Below are 20478 nucleotides of genomic sequence, written 5' to 3'. Positions count from 1 at the left end.
GGCGCCCGGGCCGCGCACTGTGTGTCCCCGCCTCCGCCGGGGAAACTTGGAGCTGGAGAAAAGTTTGTACAGAGGCTGGAAGGGCGAGAGCGGAGCTCGGAACCCTGTAGCCAAGAGGAAAAAGATGAAAGGTCCCAGGTCAGAGCCTCAGGCCGAGTGGACCTCAAGCCGCCCCCAGGGCGCCGGAAGCAGCCTCAGTGGCAGCCGCCAGCCCCGATAGCCGCCGGTGCTGCCCTGGGCTTCCGAGGGGGGGGGGCGACCTGATTCCGGGAGTGAGGCTCCGCGCCACCTGCGCGCGCGGCCCCCACATCTGACTGCTGTCCGCCCGGGAACGGGACCTCTGGGCTCCGAAAAGTTTGGTCCCGTCTTTGAAGGAACGAGGGAAAAAAGAAGCAGAAGAGGAAAGAAAGAAAGAAATCCAAGATCAGACTTCACTGACCCATCCCGCTACCCTTCTGGTTCTCCCAAGTTTTTTGAAAGCTGGCCATTCCGACCCCAGTTCCGGAAAATTGGCAGCCGCGGAGACCGGCTCTGAGAAGGCAAAGACTTGGCAGGCTCCACACTGAGCTGGGCGAGACTTAGGGCAGGTTGGAGGCTTATCCTGGACATCTGAGTGTTGACCCTGGGGGCTTACGCGGCTGCCACCGCCGCGGCAACCACAGGTGAGATGAGGCTTTGAGGGCAGCGGGCGGAGAGCGATGGGCGGGCGCTCCTCGAGCGGAGCCCGGGAGGAGCGAGCGCGCTTTCCAAATTGCCTTCTGTAACTTGTTTTCGGTGAGGATTTTATTGACTCAGAATCTGTCGGGAATAAGAGCGAACCACTCGCTTTTCCCTTGAGATAGGCCTTGTTCATCTTGGCAGTGGAGTGAGTTGGGCTGGAGGGGGCAGGGAGGAGGAGAGAATGGAAGTGTCAACTAGCAAATATTAATGACAGCAGAGTGGGGGGCTGCTGGCAGGAGGTATCCTGAGCCTGACGATTTCGGTAGCCGAAGTTGGTAAATGGCTAGATGCAGGCGGGATCCAGTTGTTGGTCTTGTCTCATCAGCATATTGTTTCTTGGGAGCGGGTCTGACAAGTGGTAATTTCATCTCACCGCGCCTTTGTCTCTCCTACCATCCCCAGGCCCAGCTTCGAAGGCCAAGGTTGTGTACCGCGGGCCACCACCATGTCCACCCCTGGGGTCAATGCGTCCGCCTCCTCTACCCCCGACCGTCCCAACAGCCCGGTGACCATCCCGGCGGTGATGTTCATCTTCGGGGTGGTGGGCAACCTGGTGGCCATTGTGGTGCTGTGCAAGTCGCGCAAGGAGCAGAAGGAGACGACCTTTTATACGTTGGTTTGCGGACTGGCCGTCACCGACCTGCTGGGCACGTTGCTGGTAAGCCCGGTGACCATCGCCACATACATGAAGGGCCAGTGGCCCGGAGGCGAAGCGCTCTGCGAGTACAGCACCTTCATCCTGCTCTTCTTCGGCCTGTCGGGCCTCAGCATCATCTGTGCCATGAGTATCGAGCGCTACCTGGCCATCAACCACGCCTACTTCTACAGCCACTACGTGGACAAGCGGCTGGCGGGCCTCACGCTCGTCGCGGTCTATGCGTCCAACGTGCTCTTCTGCGCGCTGCCCAACATGGGCCTGGGCAGCTCGCGGCTGCAGTACCCGGACACCTGGTGTTTCATCGACTGGACCACCAACGTGACGGCACACGCCGCCTTCTCCTACATGTACGCGGGCTTCAGCTCCTTCCTCATTCTCGCCACGGTGCTCTGCAACGTGCTCGTGTGCGGCGCGCTGCTCCGCATGCACCGCCAGTTCATGCGCCGCACCTCGCTGGGCACCGAGCAGCACCACGCGGCGGGTCCCTTGGCCGTGCCCTGGGCCCCCTGCCGGGGCAACCCGGCCGCCGCCTCCCCCGCCCTGCCGCGCCTCAGCGACTTTCGCCGCCGCCGGAGTTTCCGCCGCATCGCGGGTGCCGAGATCCAGATGGTCATCTTACTCATCGCCACCTCCCTGGTGGTGCTCATCTGCTCCATCCCTCTCGTGGTGAGTGGCCGGGAACGGGGCCCTTCTGGGCCCTTTCCTCGCATGCACCTCCCTCCTCCGTCTAACGCTTCCTCCTTGCCCTCTCCTGCCTCGGCAGTGAACTTGTCCTCCAGCTCCAGTCTGGAATCTTGACCCTCGGCTACTCAGACCAGGCCCAACCTCCTCTTCGGCCGCATCCCTCATGAGATGTAGTAGGTGATTTTCTCCTACATCCCCGAGTTGCTTTCTCCGAAAGCCTGGTTTCCTTTCTCTCCCGGGACAGCCCCTACCCCTTGCTGCCTGACATTGGCCTTGAGCTTTCCGGGAACACCTGCCACTCCTTCAGATGTGGAGGGGAAACCGCTGTAGGGTGACTTAGCCCCGTCCTCCACAGTGAACCGCAGAAGCCCGAAACTTCGGGGGTGGTGATTTCTTTGTTCTCCCCGATTCCTTAGGGGCAGCGCGGGTTTGGTGCTTTGATTTTTGTACGGATTTGTTTTTTGCTTTTGTTTTGGGTTTTGGTTTTGGTTTTTTTGCTTGCTTGTTTTGGTAGATTATGTAGAAGTTTAGAGCTAGAGAGACTGGATGTCTTTTGGTCTAATCTAATCACCCTCACTTTACATAGGGCTTGACTTGCTTAAAATAATCGAGCAGAACCACACTGTCAGGCGAGATTCCCTGCTCCTTCCCAGGCTGTGCCTTGGGAGAATATCTCCTTGCGCATGTGGGTCACCATTCCTACCCAGGCATGGCCTAGTGTCAGGTTCCTTCATCTTTCTTGGAACCAGGAAAGCCAGGTTTCTCAGGGGGGGCTATTAAGTTCAGACTGATGTACATGGATCACTGAATTTGAATTCTCAACAACCCTGAGAGGTACAGTGTCATTCTAAAGAAAGGAAGCTTTAGAGATGGTCATCTAATTATTGCCAAGCCCAAACCCTGCAGCTTGTGATGAACCTCAGACCCACCTGACTCCAAACCCTGTTCATATAATATTACATCGCGTCTCACTCCTAGAACATTTCTAATTTTGGCCTTCGTACAGTGTGTGCATTTGAGTTTTGGCACACTTCACTTTCAGGACACCGCCTTCTTAAAATTGCCTTTGGATTAACCTTGTTATAAGCAGAAAGGTGGAAAACGTACCTAGTTCTCTACTTTGCCTGTCATTAAAACGGAGTGCACCAGAAACTGCTGGGTTCACACGCGTAATACTTTATCTAGAGTTTCTACTGAAAGCAACAGGTTCTGAATTCTTTTGTCTCTCAAAACACTGCATTTCTGGAAACTCTAAACTACCAACTCAAAAAGAAATGACTTCTCTGTCTTATGCTGATTGGGAGCAAGAGAAAATAAATGTAATGAGCCATTATTCCTTTCTCTTATTAATACTGTCCAGGGATATTTAATATAAAAATATTATATCTCTGATAAAAATGAGTGTAAATGGAAGGAACTTAGATGTGGCTGAGAGCCAGCTTACAGTAGCTTCTTGACAATTTGTATAAACAGAAATAAATATAATTGGCCAGAAGGGCCTTTAAACCATTCCAGGACCCAATATAACTTACCAAGTTAAGTCACACTTGAGCCACATAAATATATTTTACTGTCTGTAATGGCAACTCAATACAGTGAGATTTGGAAGAAACAAATCTGCTCCAGCTGGGACTCCCTTCTTTAGCTTCTGCCTTATGTTTTACAGAACAGTAAATGACAAAGTGAGTGATTGTTATGTACAGAACATCCACTTTAAGGAGCTGAGGAATTAGAGCTAGAAGTTTAGCAACATGCACATACTTTTAAAATATGAAGGTAAGGATATGAGCTGTTGATGACTGCATAGTCACAGATGAATTGTTTTCTTGGAGCATCTAGAGATGCATTAAAAACTTCATTCATTTCATGGGCAGAAGTGGTGGACCCGACCCCTATGGTACAGGGCCATTTAGCACAAAATGTTTGAAGTTATTTGAGAAGCTAGAGGCAAGAAATTATAGGAGCTATATTTGTAGTTTGCAAAAGAGCTACATTTTAACTAACAACTACTATCCACTCTATTATATAAAGTCAGGAACGTGCAGTAGATACTAAGTAATTTTACTCTGAAAATTGGAACTGGCTCAACTAAGAAGTAATCACATAATGATGTACTCACATGCCTTTGAGTAATAAAGAATAACAGTAATAAAGAGTAACAGTAGCTTCAGTTTTTAGCCTTTAGTTCTGGCTACTAACCTCTTAACTTCAGATTCAGTTTAATTGTAAATTAATGATAAGCAATGAGGTCATTACACTACTCACCCACCCACAGTTTGGCTGTTACTGAAAGAGTTAAAAGGGGAATTTACCCATAACTGTCGTCTTCCTTGGCTTCCTTTCGCAACTCATGTATTTTCATGTTTCTCATGTTGAGATTGTAATTTAAGTTTAAAGCTTCTGAACTCTGACATTTGAAGCAGTCGGACCTGTCTTCAGTTCCAAGGAAACTAATGAAGCACCTTTTTTTACTTACATCAAATCAAGTTGGTGGCTAATCCTACTTGAGGAAAATCAAATCCTTCAAAACACTTAAAATGCTTTGGAAAGGCTAATAGAGCAAATATAGTTTACTTGGAATTTCAAAAAGCTTGACATAGTATATGAGGTTAACAGTCACTTGAAAGGCAAATTTTGTCTCTTGGACACTAGGGAAGAAAAAAACTACAGTGTCTCTTAGAGGGCAGTTGATATTGAGTTTTATAGAAAAAGTGAATTTTAATTTGTTTTCCAAAACATATGTCTCACAAATAGAGCTTGGAATGGAAATTGAGAAAGCTTAGGGAATTAATCGTGGATATAAGAAACTGGGCTAGACTTGAGAAACTTTCTCAAATGAGTCATAATCAACAAATAGAGAAGGTGTAAGTACATTTGACAAGGAACATTACATGACAAGATTTGGTGGTTCCTGTCATTTTGTCTATTCTATTTAAAACCAGTCTCTGGTTTTTTTTAAACCCAGAAAAAGCTGAAGAAATGAAAGAGTCTATGCTTAAATAAAAGGGACTGAATTCTTCAGAAACATGCAAGCAAGACAGGTTTCTAAGGTCCCATGTTACATGCTATAGCTGTATTAACATCTGGTGCCCAATTTTTGCAGTTACTAATGTTAAGATAACAATTAAAATCAAATCTTTTGCCGCAGGACTAAACAGCTAGACTATAAGATTTTTGGAAAGGCATTTTCCCCCATGCATAGGCAAGCCGAGGCATATTAATAGCTTACTTGTTTCTTTCATTTTCTTTCTTCTTACTCTGAAGTAACAAGTATTCATCTCTGTTAGGGGTAGAATGGCCAATTTGATTCATCTTCTGCCTTGGACAGGTAAAACAGATGGTTAGGAAAATAGCTTCCTGTGAGTGTTTATTTGACTGTTTACTAATAAACCAGTTGTCTTGATCAAGGAAGATTTATTATAGCAGAGGAAGCTGTAAATAGTTACACTTTTGTTTACTGTAGGCAAACTGAAGTAGAGTCACAGAACAACTGATGGGATTTCAGATGAGTACAAATCACATTTAAAGGTATAAGAGTAATGCCATAAATTTGAGTGCCATTACAGCAGAACCTGAAGGATTTAATTAGTTTTTCAAATAAATTTGGCTAAGTTAAAAATGGCAGTTCCTGGGGTGCCTGGGTGACTCAGTCTGTTAAGCCTTGGACTCTTGATTTCTGCCCAGATCATGAACCCAGGGACGTGGGATCAATCCCTGCTTGGGGGCTCCATGCTGAGCATGGACTCGCTCTGCCCCTCCTCTGCGTGAGTGTTCTCTCCTCTCTCTCTCTCTTTCTCTCTCTAAAAAAATTAGCAGTTCCTGAAAGCAGTGTTTTAGTCATAACCATGGAATTGGTAGAACCTTGAAGACTGCAGAGTAGCACATAAAAGGGATTCCCACGTACAGCATCTCATCTGAGTCTTGAAAGCTCTAGGAAGAACCCAGGGCTGGCCAGTATTTTCATTCTGCTCCTCAGTTTTCTCACCTGCAGTTGAGGAATTTATATCCTTCTGCAACTTGCTGGGGGGAGTCCCAGTCTAACAGACTGTCACCATGCTTGGCTGACCTGTCAAGCCTTGGTTTTATGGAACATCTACTAACAAGATTTTTTTCTCCCCAGAGATGAAGTGATTCTTGTAATCTCCTATTAGAATATTGAAAATTAGAGTTAAAAAAAAAAAACCTTTAGAAATAAATGTTCAATGTAGAGACTGACCTGTAGTGATTAAATAATTTGCCTGTAGTAAATGGTGACCCAGAAGGAGGGAGAACTCTCTTACATCACCACACTCAAGAACTCTTTCCACTATCCTTTACTTAAAGATTTTTTTTTTGTCACTAAAAAAAAAGTGGTAAAAATTTCTAGTAACAGCTGTGTCAATTTTGGATTCTTCACAGGGCAGTTAGATAACCGAGCACACACAGATAATTCCTTCTATGTTCTTGGAACAGAACACATAGCACACACAAATTCAGCTGTAGGACCGTGTCGTTTATTGGAAAACATTTGTACTTTGACAGTCAATTACTAAATCGGTCTTATCAAAATTTCAACATTCTTTTTCAATTAGACATTCCCTGCCAACAGGTTTTTCTCACATAGGAAGTAAATGTCTTTTGACACCAAAGCTACCTCTGAGCTGTGGTTTTGGAATTATTCACACATTCCACAGTAGCCGAAATACCATGTATGGGTTACCAAAAAAGCAAGGGCAGCAGATATTTATGTTACGTGCTAGGCATTGAATGAAGCACTCTCATAATTTGTACATTAATTAGAAGGAGCAGAGCCAGGATTTGAAGAGAGGTTTGTTTCATTCCAAAGCTTGTGCATGGACCTCTACAACATACAGCCTCCCTTACAGCTCTCCTGTCATCACACCTTTTGAATTTATCATATTATCTCCAAGTTCTATTCCAATGCTCCCGAATCCTAATTTGTAGTCATCCTCTCAAGAAGCTTAGAATATTGTAACATATGCCAATATTCTAAGCTCCTTGATTCACTTTTAAAATTGCAAGAGAGTATATATGTTGTTTGCGTTGAATGAACTTTTTAAGCTGTCTTTTTCCCCTGACACAGAGATTCTGTTTTATCAGCAGCACACTCTTCCAACACTGAAAACTGCCTGAACATGTGTATTTCTGAAGCATATTAAGGACAGGAATTCCAGAAAAGTGCTTTCACCGCCCACCCCACATGACATTGGAGTACTGCTGTGGATATTCCCATATTCATCTGGACTTTCCCCTGCTATGGGGAGAGCAAACCAAGTAGCCTTTAAAGTGAGGCAGAGACAGGGGCGCCTGGGTGGCTCAGTCGGTTAAGCGTCCCACTTTGGCTCAGGTCATGATCTCATGGTTTGCGAGCTCGAGCCCCATGTGGGGTTTTGTGCAGACAGCTCAGAGATTGGAGCCTGCTTCAGATTCTGTGTCTCCCCCTCTCTCTGTCCCTCCCATGCTCATGCTCTGTCTCTCAACAATAAATAAATGTTAAAAAAAAATTTTTTAAGTGAGGCAGAGATCGCTAAACTTTTTCAAACATTACAGAGTACATGGAGATTTTGTTCATTTTGTCTTTTTCTCTGCCCCAGGGCAGTCTCCAATGCGAACATGCTATGAAGGAAAACTAATGTGTCTTCATTTTTTTTTAATAATTTGAGAATGTTTTTATCTGAAGTTTTAAATGTTGCTTTTCATTCTCCTCTTTATTGCTACCTTGTGAGCTCCCCTTTGCTGAAATGACATTAAATAACCAGGCTTAGTGGCTTGTATTAATTGTAAGCCTGTCCCCCCTCCATGGAACTCTAAAATAGGGCTTCCTTCATTCCCTTGGATGCTAGTCAAAATCACTCAAAACTGTGGAGGAAGTGAGACACGGAGTGATGTGATCTTTCCTTGCTTCTCATCACCTTTGATTATGAAATCTCATTAATTTTTTTTACAACACTCTAGCTTTTCTGAAAGGTCACAAAAATTTTAAAATAAAATGCTAAGTCCTAATACATTCCAGTAAATAGATACAAATTTCATTCCTTTTATATCCATTTCAACTGTTCAAAAATGTTCCTCCTTTCAGTACTAACCGTGTTTCCTTTGAGGTGGGAGAGGCAACCAGCAACAAGAGATTTCAATGTTAAAAATCTCAAAAATGCAAAGTCCAGACTTTACCAAGATTCTGTTCTGAAAGAGGGTCTTAGAGATGGCTAAGCAAACCGCTTCTTAGGGAGAACCTGTGGACCAAAAACTTCCAGGTGGAGCAACACCGCCACCTAGAGGCTATAAGTCTCCAGTCCTCACAGACCCTGTCTCAGTTTTGTTTTGTTTTTTTTCTAAAGACTATGTACAGGGAAGGCCTGATACTAACACATTTTAGTCCCATGTTTCTTTTACTCTTGGGAACATAGTATGTGATGTGAGTAAAATACAGACCTCATACGTTTTACCAATGATTCCATTGTCAGGAAATAATTCTTAAGCAGAAAGCCAGCCAACCTGGTAGAACAGAAAAAGGGACATGGAAGTCACCAGAAGACCTGGGGCCCACACCAGAATGAGCCACCAACAAGGTGGCTTGATAAGTTCCTCAAAACCTTCAGGTCTCAGTAACATTTCATCTGAGAAAAGGCCCGTAGACCTGAGGGCATCTCTCAGTGCCCAAATACAGCTATGGCAAGAAGAAACCAAAGTGCTTTGTGTCACTAGTTTTTAGAAAATGGAAAATCAATCATGCTTTGTCTTGATAATATCATTTATCCAAGCACAGTTTCTAAAGGTATTTTAAGTCATCATATACTTCTGTTTATTCTAGTTCAGTTTTTATTTAGCTGTCTGCCAGAGATCAAGGTATTAATTTCATGCTAGTTAGAGCCATTTGACCATTTTATTTTATTCTGTGAGATTTACAGGACAATAACCTGATTCAAAACATTTAGGGCCAGATGTGTTTTAGAATTCAGAATTTCTTGGCTTTTAGAATTTTAGTAATAGGTAATATTACATATTAACCATATGTAATATTCCCATCAAAATTGGGACAATACCTCCAAAGCAAAACCCAGGAATACTTATACTAAGTAGAATAAACGAACTATAAATAGCCTCACAGTCTAGTTCGGTTCCAGTTTTATTGCCGAAATAACTTTAGGTCAGGTTTTGCAATCAAAAACAAAACAAAACAAATGAATAACAACAAAGGAACAGCAACTGAAAACCAATAATTTCTTAACAAGGGACTATAGACCTGTATAGATCACAGTCTGAATTCCAGCTAAGGAAGAAATAGAAATACAGCTACATCTCACTAATCTAGGCTCATCTAGAGATAAGTTTCTCATGAATTGAGTTTTACAGATTAATGCACTTATTTCCTTAAACATTTTAAACTTATTTTATCCAAATTGTTATAAATCTTTCTAAACTATCCCTTCTTTCATGGTGATTCATAGACCATGAATATTAATTATTATACTGTATAATAAAGTAGCAGTATCCTCGAGTCTTGTTAAAGTTCGATATTTGCCCCTAAATGGCTCCAGCTCTGCTTTTGTGGGTTCTTCCTCCTTTTTATGTTTTTGTGCATCCTCCTTGGCTGAGACTTGCCTCTTACTTCTCCCTTATGAAAATAATTACTAAAGGCAAGTAATAATTATTAAGTAATTACTAAAGATAGAGATCATGTACCTTTTTTTAAGTTTATTTATTTATTTTGAGAGAGCAGGAGCACAAGCAGGGGAGGGGCAGAGAGAGAGAATCCCAAGCAGGCTCCATGCTGTCATTGCAGAGCCTGATGCAGAGTTCCAACTCATGAACCATAAGATCTTGACCTGAGCTGAAACCAAGAGTTGACGATTAACCGACTGAACCACCCAGGCACCCCAAGACAGAGATCACTTTTAAAGCCCCTTTTTCTATGAGGTGAGTTTTTTACATACAAGATCCTATTGGAGGGGTGTCTGAGTGGCTCAGTCCGTTGAGCATCCAACTCTTGATTTCGGCTCAGGTCATGGTCTCACTGTCCTGAGACTCAGCCCCAAGTTGGGCTCTGTGCTGGGTATGGAGCCTGCTTAAGATTCTCTCTCTTCATCTTCCTCTGCCCCTGCCCTGTTCTGTCTCTCAAAAATAAAAAACAAAAACAAAAACAAAAACAAAATCACACCTCCTAGTGGAATTAGAAGATTTAGACAATAATAACAGTAATACTCCAAGAATAAATATAAGAGTGTACATTTAGCAAGTGCTTTCTCCTCTAAGGAATAAAATATAGTCTTCCTTAAGTTTGCATAAATTCATACTCTCTTCATTGAATCGTTTGAAATTCCCAGAAGTCACTTACAATGACTTTACACAGGGAATGACCTCTATTTGAAATGTTATGTCCTTCCTTCTAAATTTAGCAAATTCCCACTCACCCATCAAAAACTCCCTGCAAGATTCCTCTTCTGCAGGAGGCATCCACTGATGTCCTCCCCTCCAGATCTGGATTAGTTGTGCCCCCATATATACCTCTCCCATTTAATTTAATCACCCTGCAGTCAGAGTTGATCTTCCTTCCTATGTTGTGCTGTAGGTTACTCTCTGCCTTCAAGAAGTTTGTGGTATTCAGTGGTGCCTGGGTGGCTCAGTCAGTTAAGCCTCCAACTTCAGCTCAGGTCATGATCTTGTGGTTTGTGGGTTCGAGCCCCACATCGTGATCTGCGCTGACAGCTCAGAGCTTGGAGCCTGCTTCCGATTCTGTCCCTGTCTCTCTCTCTCAAAAATAAAATAAAAACATTTAAAAAAAATTGTGGTATTCTAAATGCAGCTTTTTGTGGCCAGACTTATCACAATGCCTAATACACAGTAAGTACTTACTATTAAATGATTAAATGCATGAAAAAATGAAAGTAATTATAGGCAGAGCAAAATTTTTGAACCGCCAAAAATAAGACCCCAAAATAGCAAACAGGTTGTTAGGGTCTCCTTCTGTTTACTTCATTTATGCCTGCCCATCCCATGGTGGGCTGGCAGATGTGCCCTTTGCCTCAAATAGCTCAAAGAGCAGTAGAATGAATTGTCTTCCCCACTGGTCTGTGCAGAGTGTGCTTTCAGCACTTGGCTTCTTTACTGGCTCTAATGCTCTATAGACACAAAGGAGGGATTGATTCTGACTGGAGTTTCAGGATGGATTCACCAAGTGGCAGTCATTGAGCCAAACTACAGTTTGCAAGCAGCAGGGGGCCACTGAATGTTTAGGGATTGAGCAGCACAATCAGATCTACTTTCTAGAAGCAATCCTCTCGTGGCAGTTTGGAGGCTGGATTGGAGAGGACAGAAACTACAGGTGGGAAAGCTACTTTGGTGGCTGATGCAATAATCCAGGTGAGGAATGCAGTGAAAGGGCAAAGATTGGAAGAGGTTTTTGAGGGAAGAGTCGTTAACACTAGATGATTCTTATAACTGGGGAACAGACTCCATAGAAAAAATAGAAACTATTCACCGGTCATTCTGGATGACAGGAGATTCAGGCATTGGTTTAAAAGTTTCCAGTATATTCTTACTGGACTCTAATTAAAGGGATCTCTGGGCTTTTCTGTGATGATTGGTTAGTTGACTTAAAAAATGAATTTCATTTAAATATATAAAAAAAAGCAACTGGAATAAGGGAAATCAGTGGCTATCTGGAGGGAAAAAGATACCTCATTAGAATCACAAAAACTTAAAAGCACTCACAAAAATGAATAAAATGTTTCCCAAAGAAACTTCATGCTTCTGTCTGTCGCCTGTACATACATTGCATTTTTGTATACCATCTTTGATCTAAGGAAGATATTCATAGGATAGTTACAAAAATTTTAAAGTTACACTAACTCAAAACAAACGTAATTGCACAATCGCTGGTTTTCCTGAGGCTTATCATGTAAGTTGCTCTTTCTTGGCAGTTATTAACAGAAAATAAGGCAGCTAGCTAATGTTACTAGGTTAGACATTGCGGGTAAATATTTCCCTAGTTGATTAATGGTAAAATCTAAACGTGGGCGTCTCGTTTATGCAGGTACGGGTGTTCATCAACCAGTTATATCAGCCACGTTTGGTGCCAGAAATCAGCAAAAACCCAGATTTGCAGGCCATCCGAATTGCTGCTGTGAACCCCATCCTGGACCCCTGGATATATATCCTTCTGCGGAAGACCGTGCTCAGCAAAGCAATCGAGAAGATTAAATGCCTCTTCTGCCGCATCGGCGGGTCCCGCAGAGACCGTTCCGGACAGCACTGCTCAGACAGCAGAAGGACATCTTCCGCCATGTCTGCTCACTCTCGCTCCTTCCTCTCGCGAGAGCTGAAGGAGATCAGCAGCACATCTCAGACCCTCCTTTACATGCCGGACCTCAGTGAAAATGGTCTTGGAGGCAGGAATCTGCTTCCGGGTGTACCCGGCATGGGCCTGGCCCAAACAGACACCACCTCACTGAGGACTTTGCGAATATCGGAGACTTCGGACTCCTCCCAGGGGCAGGATTCAGAGAGTGTTTTACTGGTGGACGAGGTCAGTGGGAGTAGCAGGTCTGGCCCTGCCCCAAAGGGGAACTCTCTGCAAGTCACATTTCCCAATGAAACGCTGAACTTATCAGAAAAATGTATATAGTAGCTACAGAAAGAAACACAGCACTAGTTCTGGAAGAACATAAAAATCCTGTGCAATAGACACATAAATGAAGTGTTTAGCTGTGCTCAGAAGGGCTGTTCCGGCCCTTCAACTCACATTAAAGAACATTTGGGCTTTTTAGCACTTTTCAAGCAATCAAGGTGATTCCTACAGGACCCGATGTCTGAAGCACATTGGTTGTCACTTCACTAGGACACAGGATTTCTATCACTTGATGGCTGGCAAGATCTACCCTCAGTTTTTCTACTTGATAGGAGGATGGCATAAGTTTTGCTATTTTCATAACACCCAGAGCTTTATACCCGGCGTACAGCAGAAGGCCAGGTATAGAAGGGCTCTATTCCAATAAACTATGAGGACTATCTTATGACTTAAGTGTTTCACTAAAGCATGAAATGTGAATTTTATTGTTGTAAATATGATTTAAGGTATTTAAAGTATTTTCTTCTCTGTGAGAAGGTTTATTGTTAATACAAGGTATAATGAAATTATGGTAATTCCTCTCTTCCCAGTATAACCAGCTCAAGTTGCAGAAGTTATGCATTTTTTTTCATAAACAAGTTCAGGCCAAGGTGTTGAAAATCACAGTGAGACTCAGAGCTATTTAAAAAAGATACAAATTTTTAAAAGAAAGAGTTTAGGATTATAAAAGGAGTCAAGCAAAATGCTATTTTAAGACATGAATATTAGCCCAAAATGTTAAAGTTCTTTCCAAGCTAATACATGGTGAAAATTTTTAGTGATGCTACATGTATTTATCCAGAAAATGGTGATTTCAGGAGAGGCTAACCTGCTGGTAAATATTTTCTATTTTTGTCCCCTCTGATACTTTTTAAAATATAAAATTTTTAAAGTCTCACTAAATAACCCATAATTGAAGTGTATAATATAAAAGAAGTCCAAGCAACTTGTTTCCCTCTTAAAGTGTTCATAGTTTTACTTTCCTAAGGAATGATCTAGAGTATCCTTTAAAATTTAAGAGGAAGGCAGATCGTACCATGAAGGCCTATATTTTGAGATGTGGAAGGATCACAGATTTTGTGAGTTCAACAACATAAGGGGTACAGAAGTTGGACACATGAGGGTGCCCTTCTAGTGGTTTTGTGAATTACCCAGTGATGCTGTACACATTTGAAGGAACTTTCTCAAGGAAATACTAAGCATGTTTTGTTGCTTAAAAGTGTTTTTGTGAATCGCTTGGTTATAACTAAATTCTGAGCCTGATAGTGATGTGGTTTTGAGAAGCGGTTGTACCAACTGAAATTATTTTGGAGATTATAATAAATAAATACACTCAGTCTGAGTTCCATATCATCAGTTTTGGAAAACTTGTGTGATTATTGTTTGTTTCGGGTGATCGTCTATGTCCTTTTAAATTGGAATAAATTGTTTTATTTTGAAGTAATGTCAAATTTAGAAAAAAAGTTGCAACAGTGCAAAGCCTTGGATCCACTTACTGGAGAATGATCCTTAGAAACTAAGATCTGGGTGTAAGGTGTACTCAAAGTCACATTTGTCTATGGAGAGTTTGTGGTGGAGAGTGTGGCAGAGACAGTCTTATGCCTAACTTGCTGCGTGTGAAGAACCCACATATTTATTACAAAAAAATTACCATAAGCTTATGGCCCTTCCTACTTGTAAATTCTCTGAATCAGGGCTTCTCAAACTTTATCATGCATCAGAACATCTGGAGAGCTCATGAGAATGGTTTCTGATTTAGTAGGTCTGGGGTGTGTATACATTTCTGAAAGAAAACTCCCCGGTGATTCTCGTGGTGCCCTTGGAGTAGAAGTAATACCCAGGAGTGTGGTTGTGATTTGCTATTTGCAAGTTAAAAAAATATTTTTGGATGATGTCAGAAAAATAGGACTGTCATCTTCACAGACCTGAAGGCACAGTGATTCTCAGCTGAGGTCAGAATAGCTTAGAAAAGGAGGATCTGGCTCAAGCCTGAGATGTTCTATTTCACCATGCTAACCACAACTAAGAAAACAATGATTTCAGAAATATTTTACCTGTGAAAGAGGCTTTCATTTTTCTCCCATGTATGTGGACAATGAGACAACCCCCAGATTTGTATACAAATGAAATATATTTATTACTATATATATATATATATATGTTTATATATCACCTGTGTTTAGGGAGGAAAAACAAAAGCCTCATTCACAAGTTAGCATTACTAATAATATTTAGAGCATAATCTCACTCATTCTTCACTTCAGGTTCACCACCCAGAATACTGATTCTAGCTTATTCTTTTTTAATTCAAATACAATTCACAGATTATGAAGCTTGCCCCATATTTTATTATGTTCACAGAATGCAACCATCACTGCTGATTCCAGAACATATATATCATCCCAAAAAGAAACCCATCTACAGTTACTCCCCATTTGCCTCTCTCCTTAGCTTTCCTGGCTGTATTTCCACGGATTCTCCGATTCTGGACATAAATGGAATCATACAATATATGGCCTTTACTATCAGGCTTTTTTCACTTAGCGTAATATTTTCAAGGTCCATCCATGTTGTAGCATGAATCAGCACTTCATTTCCTTTTTCTGGCTGAATAATATTTCTGTATTACTGATAGCAGCATCTGTATACAAGGTTTTATGTGAACATGTTTTCAATTCTCTATATACCTGGGAATAACATTGCTGGGTCATATGTTAACTGTATGTTTAATTTTTTGAGGAACTGCCAAACTGTTTCCCAAGTGGCTGTACCATTTTACATTCCCACCACCAATGTACAAGGGTTTGGATTTCTCCATATCCTCTTCCATACTCATTATTGTCTTTTTCAGTTATAGCCATCCTAATGAATATGAAGCGGTACCTCACAGTTTTGATTTGCATATTCCTAAAGATTAATGATGTTGAGAATCTTTGCATATACTTATGGGTCATTTGTAGATCTTCTCCAGAGAAATGTCTATTCAAATCCTTTGTGCATTTTTAAATTGGGTTATATGTCCGTATTAGTTTGTTAGGGTTGCCGTAACAAAATACCACACAGACTGCATGGCTTTAAACAGACAGTTTTCTCACAGTTCTGGGGGCTAGGGGTCCAAGATCAAGGTGCTGGCAGGCTTGGCTTATCCTTGCCTTGCAGAGGGCCATCTTATTGCTATGCTGTCACATGGCCTTCTCTCTGTACACATGCTTCCCTGATATCTCTTCTTATAAGGACACTACTCATATTGGATTAGGGTCCACCCTTATGACCTTGTTTAACCTGAATTATCTCTTTAAAGGCCCTACCTCCAAATACAGTTACATAGTCAGGTTGGGGGGAGGGTGGCAAGGAGGGTAGGGCTTCATCAATGAATTCAAGGAGATACAATTCAGTCCATGACAGTGCTTTTGTTTGTTGAGCCTGGCTTATTAAAAGAACAACCAAAGGGGTGCCAGGTGGCTCAGTTGGATAAGCGTCCGACTTCGGCTCAGGTCATGATCTTGCAGTTTGTGTGTTCGAGCCCCGCGTCAGACTCTTGTGCTGACAGCTCACAGTCTGGATCCTGCTGGGGATTCTCTCTCTCTCTCTCTCTCTCTCTCTCTCTCTCTCACCCTCTCCTGCTTGTACACTCTCTCTCTCTCTCTCTCTCTCTCTCTCAAAAATAAACATTAAAAAAAAAAAAGAAAATTAAAGAAAAAAAAGAGAACCAAGGAAGAAAAACCAGCATTATTCATCATTTGTTCTACATCTATTTATAAAACTTACCAGCTATGTTATATGAAGACAGTTTCTTGTGGGAAACCTGTTCCTGATCATTAAGAGCTTCAAACTTTCTATGCAAGAAAGTTCTGATAGTCTAACTGGCTGGTATTATTAAATTCTACCTGGACCCAATGGGTCATAGCTGACAAATAATTTTAGCTCCACCTCATAATCTTTAAGCCAATCTAGCCAACCAGGTCACGTGTATTAGGAAAGACTGTGAGATTCATACAGCTGTTAAAATGGCACTTTGATGAGAAGACATGGAATACCTAAGGACAAAAGTCCTTCCCAAAGTACGGTCACCCTCTCCGTGAGTTTCTTATTGGGGTCATACACACAAAGGTCCATGGGAAAACCAAGACATAGTACTATTTACTGTTAGCTATGCCTTTGGCCTTAAACCTTAAGACAGAAATAGCTGCATTATTTCTGTAATAATACAGAATTTCTGTAATAATGTAATAGTAAACTCCAACCATCCCCTACTTTCCCAAAGTTTGCATTACACCACTCCCCTTTTACAAAAGGTCTACGTTTCACCAACCAAAAAACTCTGAAGAAGATTTTTGCTTTTACCAAAAAAAGGTGAAAAGCAAAAATAGCATTCAATGTTGGCTTTGGATCGAGCCATTCCAGAAGCAGCACAACCCTGAGCAGCAACAGAGGCCCCGCCACGCTCCTGCCCCAGAACTACACTCAGCATCTCAGCATCAAGCTGCCAGAGCTTGAACTGTGTCTGTGAGTATCTGTGCTTTATCTGGATTTATTTTGTGCTTTTTTTTTTTTTTTTTTTTTTTGGCAAAATGTGTCCTAAGGTATCAAAAAAGTCTAAGAGAGGTTTTTGGGGTTTGAGAAAGCTCAAATTTTTTTCCTTATAAATTAATGGTAATTGCTACTTCACTTTACACCATTTCAACCAATGAAAGGTCCAACAGGAAAGCTCTACTTTTGGCTAGCAGTGAACCTGTACTGGTAATAGTTTCAGAAGAAAACCAACCATGAAATGTGCTTTCTTCCACTGCTCTCCCCACCACATGCCTTTCCTACCACCACCAGATCCGAGTCTGAGATGCTGCAGGTATGATCCCAAGATTGCTCTCCAGATACACAAGAACTGGAACCAGAGAAAAGGAGACTCCTAGCAAAGAATATGTCACCCTATTGTTTAGCATGGAGCTGTCCTGGGCCACACCTGGGGCTTTAGCTGCGGGCTGGAAGCACTTTGGGAAAAAAGCAAAGAGAAAGATAGTTGGGCCTCTTATCCTCACATCAATATCAATGTCTCTACCGTTCATTCATTACCCTATCTTCACCTGTCCAGATCATCCACCGCGTTCCACACCATAGAACAGAAGAGTACACCAGACATTCAAGTCCTAAAAACTTTTAACCATGGCAAGCCCACCCGCTAAAATCTGAACAATTAGGTCAATATTTCTTTTTGGAAAGGGATTAAACAAGATTCAGTGCAAAGGAGAAGCAAAGAGAACTCCAAGAACAATAAATAATGGAAGAGCTCAAGACAACAGCTCTGTAGCAGGCTAACAGGATGTGCAACCAGACTGAGGCAGGAAAGGGGGCTGTAGAATGTCTCTAAGGTTTAAAAAAATTTTTTGACAGATTATTTCACATTTGGCAATATTGAGAGTAGTATTATATTTCTATTAGACGGTCAAGGGAAAAATTCGTAATACATACATGGAAAACTAAAGAATAGCAATAAAAAAGCAATTATTGACTTCATGAGAAACAAAGAGAAGTACAAAAAAGGTAAAATAATAATATACTAGGTGAGATTAACTATGTGTAATAATTACACAGTCCTATTAAATAATAAATGTAGACTGAAGCCAAAATTATAGTCAATTTTATTGGGAATGGAGTCAGAAGTAGTAAATAAATATACTGGGGAAATGCAGGAGAGCTAAACCATATTCATCTATAGTAAGAAATCAAGTTCATGTCATAGATGTCTAAAAATGAACAAGCGGTGAAATCACAAATGAAGAGGCTGCTTTTAGGCAACATGCTTGAGCAAAGGAAACCTGAGCAAGGCAAAAGGGCCCACAGGGACCACCGACCTGACAGAGGCTCATTAAGCCCCTAACTGATAAAAGGGCTACTTACAACCAGGCATAGTTCTTAAGATTACCAAAAAAGGGAAAATTCCATATGTCCCCCATACTTCTTCATTCCACCAGGTAACTATGGCCCCTCACCACCACCACCCTGTGGCAGTCTCTCCTTTGCTGTGCCGCCCACTACTCCCTTGTAGTGTATTCAATAAACTTCTCTTTTGTTCTGCCACAGGTGAATTATTCCCCGCCCCCCATGCCAAAAGCCTCCACCCAATCAGGATGCTCTACAACAATGATATACAGCAATCATATTTGTAAAAACTTAATAGTCTGAAAACACCAAGTATGCTTTTGAAATTCTCATACTGTTGGTGGGATATAAAATTGATATAACCATCTTGAAAAAATAAATTTGGCATTATCTTCTGAAGTTCAGATGTACACACTACCAACATAAATAATACTGTAGGAATTGAAATATATCAAATATGACTTCATAATGATACCAAAACAAGATGAAATACCTCACTAGTCACCTTTGAAGGATGCTAAGGGAACCAACCTCTTATTTGAGAAGTGCTAAATAAATGGAAAGAACAAAACCTCCACTAAAAAAACTGCCTTTATTACATAAATTGTTTTCCTGGCCACAAAATAAGGGTGTTTTTTTTTTAAGAGGGTTTTTTGTTGTTGTTGTTGTTTTAGCACAAAAAGACTAACAATATTTTGTAGATGCTAATAAAATAATAGATCTAGGCAATGATAGTCAATGGCTACTGATACTACAAAAAGAGACAGCCAGAAATATTTTATTTCTGGTCTAAGCACTGAAAGCCACCTAAGCTATATTCTTGCTAAAGAGTTCAATGAACCTGATCAATTTATAAGAAAAGTAAATATAAAAGAACATTAATGACATTAGGTGGGATGCAATAAACAAAACATAAAATCTGAGAAATTCTAAAGGACATTCAGTTCCTTGAAAAATAAATTGCAAGGAAAAATAGGAAGGGAACCTATATTATAAAAGATTAAGAGGAGCATCTGGGTGGCTCAGTCGGTTAAGTGTCCAAGTCTTGATTTCGGCTCAGGTCATGATCTCACAGTTCATGGGATTGAGCCCCTCATTGAGCTCTGCACTACTTGGGACAGCCTACATGGGATTCTCTCTCTCCTCACTCGTTGTCTCTGCCCCCCCCCCCCCGCAAGTACTTTCTCTGTCTCAAAATAAATAAACATTAAAAAGAAAAAAAGATTAAGAGACATATCAACAGATGCAATGAATGGACTTTTCTTGGATCCTAATTTAATCAGACCATGCTATCACTCAATGTGACATAATTGACAAGAATACAGTGTGCTATTTTAAAACCGCACTTATAATTTAAAACCCTCCCTCAAAGAAAACAGTAAGCCTAGGTGACTTCACTTGTTAGTTCTATTAAACACTATTGAAAGAAATTCCAAATCTACAGAAACATTTTAAGACAAGAGTAGGTGGAAATACTAAACTTCTTAAAAATTTAGGTCAGCATTATCCTGATTAAAGAACTACAAAAAAACTACAGACCAATATTCTTCATGAAGATAGATATAAAAATCCTTAATATTACCAAATTGAATGAAGAAAGATCTAAAATGGATAATCCAGCATGAATAAGGTTTATCCCAGAAATGCTGTTGATTTGCCATTTGAAAAATAAATACAATTCATCATATTAACAGGCTAAAAAGAAAAATTATAAGATCTTCTGATACATACAGAAAACACATTTAACAAAATTTATTTACCCAGGAACTTCATCAATTGAATAAAGCGCGCACACGCACACACGTACACACACACACACACACACACACACACACACACACACACATATATAAAACAAAACTACGGGTGCCATTATACTTGATGGTGAAAGACCAAAAGATTATAACAAGGCAAGAATGTCCTTTCTCACAGC

General features: G+C 41.3%; 1 protein-coding gene across 1 annotated transcript; it reads left to right on the top strand.

Moving 5' to 3' along the window:
* The first annotated feature begins 45 nt into the window (after positions 1-45).
* PTGER4 (prostaglandin E receptor 4) lies at positions 46-13707 on the top strand. Its single transcript, XM_007095447.3, has 3 exons — positions 46-662; positions 1123-2044; positions 12096-13707. The coding sequence occupies exons 2-3, from the start codon at positions 1166-1168 to the stop codon at positions 12684-12686; spliced, it is 1470 nt and encodes a 489-aa protein (XP_007095509.2). The 5' UTR covers positions 46-662; positions 1123-1165; the 3' UTR covers positions 12687-13707.
* The last annotated feature ends 6771 nt before the right edge of the window (positions 13708-20478 follow it).

Source organism: Panthera tigris, chromosome A1, assembly GCF_018350195.1.
Source record: "Panthera tigris isolate Pti1 chromosome A1, P.tigris_Pti1_mat1.1, whole genome shotgun sequence".
Classification (NCBI taxonomy): Eukaryota; Metazoa; Chordata; class Mammalia; order Carnivora; family Felidae; genus Panthera; species Panthera tigris.
The sequence above is the reverse complement of the archived record's forward strand: the minus strand, read 5'-3'. Positions and strand labels throughout refer to the sequence as shown.

Coding starts and splice junctions, on each gene's coding strand:
- PTGER4 (XM_007095447.3), top strand. CDS start 1,166: ATGTCCACCCCTGGGGTCAATGCGTCCGCCTCCTCTACCCCCGACCGT. Junction 2,045..12,095: donor TCTGCTCCATCCCTCTCGTG/GTGAGTGGCCGG, acceptor TCGTTTATGCAG/GTACGGGTGTTCATCAACCA.